The following is an 11,624-nucleotide window of genomic DNA, read 5'->3' as shown; positions in this document are numbered from 1 at the left end:
TGCTACTACAAAAGCAAACGGAAAGCCACAGAAGAGGCCAAATGGTCGACAGATCGACCCTGTTTGCTTAATCGTATCAGCCATACTTATCAACTATGATACATTATTTTTCTCTCATAATAAAATAGCATGGACCGACTTATAAAGCTAAGAAACGATCATGCGAACAGGACGTCCTGCACAAAGGCCACTTTTCACATCGTGGTCCGTGCAAAGGGCGCAAGCTAGAAAGGTCATCGTGGTCCGTGCAACGGGCGCAAGCTAGAAAGGCCTGCCCGTGCAGTTCCGACCCACCATTTTACACTACACTACACCTACGCTACGCTACGTTACTCTCCCACCCACACGGCCACGCCCACACACACACACAGGCCGAGAGGCCGCGCACCAAGAGGGCCGGGCCCAAACTAGCTAGGCGCCAAACTTGCCGTGCACCCGACAAGGTCCGGCACGAGATCTACCACGGCTCCTAGAGAGACGACGACGAGGCCATTAAAACCAATCAGCCACGTCGGCACGTCGCGTCGCGTCCCGTCGTCGGCCGGGACCGGCGCACCAGTCAATCATACAGCAGCGACGCACGTTGGGCGCGTCGGACGAGACGAGGACGTGCACCTGCTCTGCTCCCCCCGCGACCGCCGCCGGCACGGCGCTCCACTCGTGCGGCTGGCGGGTAGCGGGGTAGCGGTTGGCTCCCCCTCACGCCGGTGGTCACGGGGTTTTCCCCGCCGACCCCGAGAAGGAGACGCGGCCGAAGCCCCAGTGGTCGACCCGGTACATCTCGTCCAGCCACGCCAGCTCTTCCACCTCGGCCTGCTGCATCTGCTGCCGCTGCTGCTGATGCACCGTCGCGGCTGCCGCGCCGACGGTGGCGTGGTCATCGGCCACGTCCAGCAGCGTCCCGCTGCCCGCGCCGGGCACGGCCCCCGCCGCCTTGGCGCCCTTGGCGGACGCGGAGGAGGCCGCGACGTCGCGCACCCGCTTCCTGCGCAGCAGCGACCGCCTGCGCCTCCGGAGGCGGCGGCCCACGGCGAGCGGCGCCCTGACGAGCGCCAGCCCCAGCAGGGTGACGACCGCGCACGGGCAGCACCCCAGCGCGACGCAGTCCGCGATCGCCGCCGCCGCGCACGACCGGCACCTCCACCCCGCCCGCCCCGCCACCGCCGGGGACGGCTGCTGCTCCCCGTCGAACCAGCGCCCGCGCCTCGGCACCGCCGCAGCCGACGCCACCACCGCCGCGCGCTGCTGCTGCTGCTCCTCCCCCCTCCCCCTGCCCATCATCGCACAGCAGCGCAGAGGCATGCGCGACCGGCACACGCAGTGAGTGAGCGAGCGAGCGAGGTCGGCTCGGGAATTGAACCGAAACGCCTGCCTCGGTCGAATGATCGCGACACGACGCGGCGAGCGTTTTGTAGGGGTGGGTTTTTGTAATGTTTCTGGGCCACGTACGACGACCGCGCGAGCTGCCGCAGCGCGTGCACTGCGAGCCCGCGGCCCGCAGGCGGGTAATAAAAGGGGGGGGGGGGGGGGGGGGGGGGGAACACCCATCTCGCCTGTGTTACCGCCGCTGCGCCTGACAGTAAAACTAAGGAACTGGACACGCACAGGCTGGCCAGCCTCGCACGCCGGCCACGGACCGGAAACGGCAGGCGGTGAGACGCACCGCGCATTCTGCCCGCCGTCACCATTTCGCGGCAAGAAAACAAGCGAGAAGAGGCACCACCACCAAGAGCGCGCGACCGAATTTACTCGTCGCCGGGCGATCGATGGTGACAGTGAGGTAACTTTTTTATTACAGCTGGACGATGGGATGGGTGACTCACTCTACAGGCGACCATACACGGAACGGTGATCGCCGCGGGCAGGCGGAGGACAGGTAGCCACAGTGCTCGGAAACAGCAAGCCCTCTTTGTGGCTGGTGCTTTCGCTCTCACGCTAGTACTAGCTTTTTTTTTTGGGGGGGCGGGCACCCATAGTCCCATACCCACTCACTGCCTGCCCACCCCGTGAGTGACGACTGAGGAGTGAGGAGTTAAATAAAAAAAGAGCTAGCGAGAGGAAACGGCGGTGGGGCGGGTAAAATTGGGCGTTTTCATCCATCCAGTTCCAGTCTACTGTCACACTGTGCGGCCGGGGATGCATGCACTGCACGGCAGTGGGGTTGTACAAATGGAACTGTAGCAGCCAACGCATCGCGATCTCGTGTCTGATTCTGTGCAGTCACAGCAGGGGGAGATGGAGGGTGGACGGACGAGTGGTTTGCTTTGCTAGCTCGCGTTGCAGTTGCAGCGACCGTAGTAACCGCATCACATGCCTGCGAGTGCGATGCAGTGCACGCGCCCGTGAGAATTGAAAAAGAGAACAACAACGGTGTCCCTTGGTGGAGGTGGAGGCAAGAGATCGAAGAGTTCAGGCTTCACTCATCAGAGAGACAGTTCGGTGCTTCGGTGTGTGAGGAGGACCCGAGAGCTAGCTGCCTCTGCCTGCTACTACTACTGTGCTGTGGGGTGCCTGCAATTTCGCCGGCACTTTTGGGACAAGGCTTTGGGATGTGAAGAGTACTTGCATTATTGATCAGAAGGCGACAGGTGCAAGTGATGACGCGAACGCTCGGTTTTTTTGCGGAACGACTCGTCTATCGGGTGCATAGGTTTTCAAATTAACGTAGATGTTCATATTATTCTAGTTTTATTTGACGGCAATAATATTTAGACGATGTGTCCATCGACCGCGAGGAGTCTGCTATCTCTAGTCTTGTAGAGATATTCATATATAGAGGTACGTCGATTAATTGTTGTGCGTATATATGTTCACACGTAGTTAGCATGTATAAGTGTCTACATCTATATTATACTGTATGTGATAAAAAGAGTAAATGCTCCATTACTATATACTATAATTTTAGAAAAGAGTAAGCAAATGCGGACAAGCAAGACGGACGGCAAGAGAAGTGGTTGCAGGGGCAGGCGGCAGAGACGGGAACGCATCAGTGCACGTGGAGAACGTGTCGGAATCTCGTGCCAATGGTCTGACTGGTCGTAGGAGAACATGGTACTGTTCTTCCGCCCTGTTCCTGCAACACAAAATGCATTGGTTTTGGCCTGTTGCCCACACACACCAGCTTGAGTTCTGGCTACCAGCATCTGCATCTACTCATGTGATCGAGAAGAACTACCATAAAACACATGCATCTCGTGTACTTATGTTTGGCTACCAACATCTGCTGCATCTAGAGAACAAAGCAGCAGTCGAGTACTACTGCTGGAAAAATAGGAGTATGGAGCTGGACCAACACAAAATGCACGCGTGCTTGAGTACCAGCATGCAGACGTTCCTGCTAGTACCTCATCAAGACACCAGCGATACCTTCTTCTTTTTTCAAAAAAAAAAAAACAGCTATCTGATGAACCCTAGCACTAAGCACACAGCTGATTGATGGAAAAAGGCACCGGCCCGAGCCCGATGGATGCTCAGCACGCGACCCTCCTGATTGATGGAAAAAGGCGCGCAACAGAAGCAGGGGCCATTGGCATTCATGAACAGCTTAGCTATGCTATATATACGTACACCATCCAGTTGACGTGAGGAGATATCTAGTACTGTAGTCTACATCAGCAGCAGTACGTACGTAGTACAGGTACAGCACCAGTCCTCCATACCCGCCACCACGTGTTCTCAGTTCATCAGTTGCGCTGCATGCATGCTGCTACATATGATCATATCATGCATGATTATTGCATGACCAGTATGTATAATAATATAGTCGTGCAAGCCCTCGGCAATGCATACACACTACTACTACATGATAATAGTACTAACAGGATCCACTAGCCATAAATCTAGCATGTATATCTAACATTGAAATAAAATAGTAAACCCTAGAACGTAATCCAGTGCTAGCAAACAGAGAGAGATGCGGGCTGGCAAACCATCGACCGCCTTCACAGTAGACGAGCTGGCCATCGCGGTGCTTGTCGGTGAGGCGGTGAAGTCCGACGGTGAAGGCGCGGTCACAGTGGCGGCGGTGGCCGGTGGCGATGCTTTTCATCGTTGGCAGCGCCCCCTCTCTAAACCAGCTAGGGTTAGAATGTAGGTGGAGTTTCTGACGGCGCAAGTGAACCTCGTGCCTTGTGCCCCGGCCCCCACCATTTTTTTGATGGCGCTGTGTGACAGGGCCCACCAACCATAGAACGGTTGGGCGCTCCTGATCAGGGCGTGGATCAACGGCCCAATTTACCGTTGGGCCAAGTTGGTGGAGAGATCAACCTAACATTCTCCCCCTTGATCTTACCTTATGACTTAAACTCAACTTACTTTACCTTGTTCTCACTCCATCACAGATTAGTGCATAGAGCGTGCCTCATCGTCACGGTCAGTTGCCATTAGATTAAACAGCTACAATGCACCTCTCTGTTATGAAACAAATTCTCAACTAGGCCCTTATTATTCAGGAATCATAGGCTTTCCCTTAAACCCATGCCGGCTAAGTGTTCTCTGAACACGTTGGGTGGTAAGTCTTTTGTAAACAGATCCGCGAGCATCTTTTCTGTTCTTATATGCTCAAGACTAATTATACGATCCCGGACTTTATCTTTCACAACATAATACTTTATGTCAATGTGTTTGGCAGCACCACTTGACTTATTATTGTGAGCATAACATACTGCTGGATTATTATCGCAGTATAACTTAAGTGGCTTATGTATGTCGTCTACCACTTTCAACCTGGTCATGAATTTCTTCAGCCAATTCACCTACCCTGTAGCCTCATAACATGCTACAAACTCGGCATACATTATGGATGATGTAGTGACGGTTTGCTTTGAGCTTTTCCACGATATAGCTCCTCCTGCGAGAGTGAATATGTATCCTAACATGGACTTTCTGTCATCTCCCGCATAATCAGAATCTAATACCCCTCTATGTGTAGAAAATCAGATCTTCTATATGTTAGCATGAGACCCTTCGTACCTTACATATAACGCAAAACTTTCTTTACTAATTTCTAGTGTTCTATTCCTGGATTACTCTAATATCTGCCAAGTAACCCGGTAACAAATGCTAAGTTAGGGTGAATACACACTTGAGCATACTATAAACTTCCGACAGCTGAACTATATGGAACCGCTTTCATTTGATCGATCTCATATTGGTTACTGGCACATTGAAATTCCCCATATCTATCGCCCTTAACTATGGGAGCAGGTGAAGACTTACAATTTTGCATACTGTATTTTTTAGAACTTTTTCTAAGTATGCCTTTTGTGATAATCCTAAAACCCCCTTTTCTCTATCTCGGTGAATCTATATTCCTAGGACGAACAAAGCTTCACCGTGATCCTTCATATCAAACTTCGAGGACAAGAACTTTTTTGTTTCTAGTAGTAGATTAACATCACTACTAGCGAGCAAGATGTCATCCACATACAAGACTAGGAAAATGTATTTCCCATTCTTGAACTTTGCATAAACGCAATTGTCCTCGATATTTTCTTGAAACCCAAACTTTCTTATTGTACTATCAAACTTCAAATACCACTGTCTTGAAGCTTGTTTTAATCCGTAAAGGGATTTCTTCAGGCGGCATTCCATACGTTCTTTTCCTTCTATAACAAAACCTTTCGGTTGTGCCATGTAAACATTTTTCTCCAGATCCCCATTTAGGAATGCCATCTTTATATTCATCTGATGTAATTCTAAATCGTAATATGATATAAGCGCCATTATTTTTCTAAAAGAATCCTTACATGAGACTGGAGAAAATGTCTCATTATAATCTATACCTTCTCTTTGTGTGAAGCCATTCGCCACAAGTCGCGCTTTGAATCTTTCTATATTCCCTTTGGAGTCATGTTTGGTTTTGTAGAGCCATTTACAGCCTACTGTTTTGGCTTCTTTAGGAATTGTTTCTAAGTTCCAAACACCATTGGTTTTCATTGATTTCATTTCATCTTCCATGGCTTCAAGCCACTTTGATGAGTGAGCGTTTCTGTAGGGTTGAGATGGCGGACGAGAGGGGGGTGAATAGTCCTTTCTAAAATTAATCGTGTCGGCTAACTGAAACAAGTGCGGAATTAGAACTATCGGTCTAGCCAAGACTACACCCCTCTTTCTATGTTCTCTAGCATCTTCCAAAGATACTAATTAAGCAACAAAGGTGCCGGGCTAGCTAGAGCTCACCTAACTAATTCTAGGAGCAAGGTCACACAAACCTATGACACTAGTACTTTAAGCAACAAGGGAGCTCCTGCACATGCTAGTAAGCAAAAGCACAAAGCCAACTAAGCTCACTAGCAATGCTCAATAACAAGGCAACCAATGCCAAATTAGAGAGAACAAATACTTAGCTACACAAACTAAACAAAGTGACTAACAAGGTTACACAAACCTAATTAGCCACGCAAGAGAGCTACTTCTATGCTACACAAGCAAGAAGGTAACTAGTAAGCCACACAAGGTAACTAGTTACAAGAGCAACTACACAAGCACAAAGTATATGAAAGTAATTACAAGCTTGTGTAACGAGGATGCAAACCAATGGGAAGAACAAGGTTGACACGATGATTTTTCTCCTGAGGTTCACGTGCTTGCCAACACGCTACGTCCCCGTTGTGTCGACCGCTCACTTGGTGGTTCGACGGCTAATTGGCATCACCCGCCAAGCTCGCACGTCGAGCACCGCAAGAACCTACCCCGAAAGCGAGGGTAGCTCAATGACACGCTCAACTAGAGTTGCTCTTCGTGGCTCCCGAGGGACGAGCACAATGCCCCTCACAAAGCTCTTCTCCGGAGCACCGCACACGCTTCTTGTGGGCTTCGACGGAGACCACCACCAAGCCATCTAGAAGGTGGCGACCTCCAAGAGTAACAAGCATCACCGGCTTGCAACTTGATCAACTAGTACCACTCGATGCAACCTCACGATGCAATCGTACTAGAATCGCTCTCTCACACAATCGAATGATCACTATCAAGTATATGTGAGATGGAGGGCTCCCAAGCACTACTATACAAGCCACCAAGGCTCTAGTGTGCTTAGCTTCTAGCCCAAGGCTGACCATGGCTTCTATTTATAACCCCATGAACAAATAGAGCCGTTACTCCTTCACTGGGCAAAAGTCGGGACTACCGGACGCTCCGGTTCGATCGACCAGATGCTGGACCACAGCGTCCGGTCGTGCGATGCACGCCATGTGTCCCCTGCTTCAAATATTGTTCGCCCGATCTCAACGGTCATCTATCAACCGGACGTAGCAGCTTGAACTGACCGGACTTAGCAACCCCAGCGTCCAGTCGTTTCCAGTAAGGTACTAGACATGACCGGATGCATCCGGTCGGTCGCAATCGGACGTAGCACCAGCGTCCGGTCACCTCTAGCAACACTGCTCTGCCTGCATCACCTTGACCGGATGCACCCTGTCAGTGTTCGGTCACTTCTAGCGCCAGCATCCGGTCGAAGACCGACGCCTGCCCGCTGACTGCCACTTCTGACCGGACGCTGGAACCCAGCATTTGGTCACTACATGACAAGTGTCCGGTCCACTCTGTGAGACCCTATCTTTTTGGAACAGGGCGCTGGTGGCACCGTCGGACTGTCCGCACTCTATGGGCGGATACTCCGCCGGTAGAGTTCCGAACCCTTCTCACCTCCGTTCCATCGCCGAGTTGATCCACATCAACTCTAACTTTATCTCCTTTGTAAATGTGCCAACACCACCAAGTGTACACCACCATGTGTATATGTGTTAGCATTTTTACAACCATTTTTCAAAGGATTAGCCACTCAACTTGCCACGCCACTCAATCCTAGCGACGATGCAAAGTTAGATCACTCAAGTGGCACTAGATGACCGATATGCAAACAAGTTTGCCCCTCTTGATAGTACGGCCATCTATCCTACACCCGGTCATAAACTTCTCTACACACCTATGACCGGTGAAATGAAATGCCCTAGGTTATACCTTTGCCTTGCGCATTCCATTCCATCTCCTCCAATATCGATGCAACACATGCACCAACACGATCAACAATGATATGATCCACTTCATATCATCACGTAATCATATTGGTTCATCGATCTTGACTTCACTTGCTTTTCACCGTTGCCTTCATCCATCGGCGTCACGTCTTGCTCAAGCTTCACCGCCACGCGGTCTATCGCTCCAAAGCCTCCGACTTGCCCTTCACGCTTGCAACCGGTCCATCAAGCCAAGTCTTGTCTTGATCTTCTCCACCTTGATCACATGACTCAATGTCATGTCTCATGTGCAATGAGCTCCTTCATCATCACATGTGTGAGCTTTGCAACATCTACAAGCCATTTTCACCTTCATGGCATATGTTGCTCACACATATATACATGTGGACTAATCACCTGTGTATCTCACATAAACACAATTAGTCCACCTAGATTGTCACTCAATTACCAAAACCACATGAGGACCTTTCAATCTCCTCCTTTTTGGTAATTGATGATAACTCTACAAAGATATAGAAATTAAGCTCTTTTGGATTCATGTTGCTTGCCCAAGCAATTTTACCATGTGAAAATAATTTTGGACAAGTACCACAAACCCGAAATGGTAGTATTTGCTCCCCATACATATGTGCTAGAGTGTTTGATTTGAATCTCGTACATATGCATAGATTAAAATTGTGGGAGAGTAATTACTACCAAATGATGCTAAGGTGTATAGAATAAACCTTTGAAGCGTGTACCAATCGGAGTTGCACCTTTAAGTTCATCCTTAGCATCATGGTTAGCTAGATATCACTTGGAAATAAAAGTACTAGATACCTTGTGAGATCAACATTAAAAGCAAGGTACTAGCATCACTTGAAAAGCATACAAAGTGTCTAGCTATCATCCTATGCATGCTAGTTATCAAATCATCATTCAAGTTCTACAACTAGCATACACCACACAAGCATGCATATTGAATTTGAAAGCTTATGCAATGCAAGCAAGCACATGAATATGCACATATCAAATGCAATCAATCAAAGTTCATGAGCTTGCTCCCCCTACTTGTGTGCTTCTCTTGTCCAAGAAATTTTGATCCATCTCTTTTCTTCAATGTTGCTCCCTCTTTGTCAATATCCATGTCCAACCTCTACTTCTTTGAGCTTTTATATCTTATCTCTCTCCCTTGTATAATCTCAATCTCAAAGCTTTCATATCTTTGTATAATCTCTCCCCCTTTGTCATCAACTTTTATAAAAGGTGAGCTTCTCATTGATGCAGAGGTATATGTTTGGGGAGATGGTTGATGCTTGAATCTTGCATTTTTTATGGACATCGCTTGATTGTTGGAATGACACCACTTGTAGATATCACCTGTAACTCATACCACTTGTATCTTGTGTAAGGCTTCTTGAGATACCACACATAGGATCTTTCATCTTGACACCAATTTATGTGACACCTCCCCCTATGTGATAGCATGGGTCATCCATTTGATACACTTGAGCTCTTGTAGGTGAGGGATGCATTCTTCACTTGATGATCACTTAAAGTTGAGGATCACTTGTGGAACCATTTTCTTGCATGATTGATATTATGTGTAGATGTGATATCACTTGAAAGAATCTTCTAGTATGGAACCACTTGTTGGATTTTTTTAATAAAAACCATTTCTTGAACATTTGCTATCTTCATGAGTACCACTTATAGGATATTACTTGTGAGTTGATCTAGACATCATTTGTAGATTCTTGATAAAATACTTGAGTCTAGATACCATTTGAAACAAACAAACTAGATATCTATTTGCATTGTTGTCTTGTGCTTGTACTCTTATCACTATCATGAGCTTCTATGGTTGACTTGAACTAAATTGATTTGCCTAAGCTTCCAAGTCCGGTTTGAACCAATGACAAGCTTCTTCACACCTCTTGCAAGGGTTATCTTGCCAATATTGTACTTGTCACTTGTTAGCAATCTAAATTGAGTCAAGTACTTGGGTTCACTAGCTCATGAACAAATTCATGTACTAACCACTAGATCAAGTAATCATTCAAACAATAGTGGTAGGCTATGAATTTAAGCATTTCATTTGTTATGCATGATCCTATGAAGCATGTACTATATGCACTAACCGTATACTAGTAAGGGATGAAATGATCATGCACATTACAATAATATCTTTGCTATGTTGGAGTAGAGGATAGTCACATAGATTCCAATTCATTACTCCAATAGCAATGTGAAGTTCAATTTTAAGCTTGGTGAAGACTAATAAATACCATGTTGAATTTCATTCTTCACCCATATAAAATGAATACCACTTACGATCAAGTGCACTTTCTTGTTGTGGTTGGCTTGCTTCATCTTTTGATCAATGCTTGCATGAGAGCATCAATTTGAGAATACCACTTGAAATATCATGACTAGCTCTCTTTTGGGTGTTGCTTGCTTTTCTTGATCAACCCTTTTGATTGCTTCAACTAAGCATCTCAAATGTTCCTCGGATCACCACTTCCATGTTAGCCTTTCAAGTACCACACTTGGTTCACCTACACATAGGCGTCAAGCCCCTACACTAGGGAGAAGTGATCTCTCTCCAAGAATCATTCTTGATACTTATTTGAAATGACTTGATTGATTGATCCAAGTGATGGACTTAACTTGGTGAGTAACCTTGATTCCTTCTTTAAGTCCTTTTCTTTCTTTTTGTTTAAGTCCTTTTCTTTCTACCAAATGATTTCCAATAGTCACTAGAACTTAAACTTCAACTTCATCTTGAGTTTGATCTTAATCTTTCAAATTTGAGTACCGAATGTGTGCAGAGTACACTCCACAATAAAATAGCCTTATACTCTTTGCTTGTCATGCTTCTAGATCATCTCAAAACCAAACTTAGGTACCTCAAACACTTGTAAACATGTTTCCAACTTGAGGACCTTTCAATCAAAGTGACTCTAGATCAATCCAACATTTGTCACTTTTCTGACAGATTTTGTACCCTTCAAAGAAATAAGCATATCTCCCAAAGTACAAATCCAAATACCACTAAATTTGGTGAAGGTGTACATTACTAAGTTATCTAGCAGCTGTAAAAATTTGAGCTTCATTTGACTTCTAGATTGCTACCAGATTTCAATTCTTCCACCACTGCTACATGCTAAAAACTGCTGCACTATAGCTGATAAGAACTACTCCAAAACCAAAGCATCTCTTATCCATTTTTCATGAAATTTGTACAGCATATTATACCATAAGTCTAGAGCATGTACATCAATTTTTATGCCAATCCAATAAGTGTTGATTACTCAAACATGACTAAGATCACAGCTAGCTCAGATTCTCAATTATAGGATAGATTTCAACAATTAAGCTATACTTCATCATGTATGAATCAAACTTGAAACTAACTTGTTTGAATACTTCCATAAGACATATATCCATTCAAATCACTTACTAAAAGTCATCTCATGAATTAATCCAACACAAATCAATTCAAACTTGACTACTAATCAATTATCCATTCAATCATCTCATAGCAAGCAACATTGCATATTTATCCAATTCAATCAACTCATATGCACCCAAATGAAATGATCAACAAGAGATATACCTTGGTTAGCTCATGATCATCCAACTAGCAAGCTTCAACTCAATTAT

At 46.5% G+C, this 11,624-nt stretch overlaps 1 protein-coding gene across 1 annotated transcript; it reads right to left on the bottom strand.

The window, feature by feature from the left end:
* Positions 1-213: 213 nt before the first annotated feature.
* LOC136510004 (uncharacterized) lies at positions 214-1,335 on the bottom strand. Its single transcript, XM_066504580.1, has one exon. The coding sequence runs from the start codon at positions 1,300-1,302 to the stop codon at positions 712-714; it is 591 nt and encodes a 196-aa protein (XP_066360677.1). The 5' UTR covers positions 1,303-1,335; the 3' UTR covers positions 214-711.
* Between the last annotated feature and the right edge of the window lie 10,289 nt (positions 1,336-11,624).

This window comes from Miscanthus floridulus, chromosome 16 (assembly GCF_019320115.1).
Source record: "Miscanthus floridulus cultivar M001 chromosome 16, ASM1932011v1, whole genome shotgun sequence".
Classification (NCBI taxonomy): Eukaryota; Viridiplantae; Streptophyta; class Magnoliopsida; order Poales; family Poaceae; genus Miscanthus; species Miscanthus floridulus.
This window is presented reverse-complemented; position numbering and strand designations above follow the sequence as displayed.

Bases quoted from the DNA above. Each gene is read 5' to 3' on its own strand.
- LOC136510004 (XM_066504580.1), bottom strand. From the start codon at position 1,302: ATGCCTCTGCGCTGCTGTGCGATGATGGGCAGGGGGAGGGGGGAGGAG.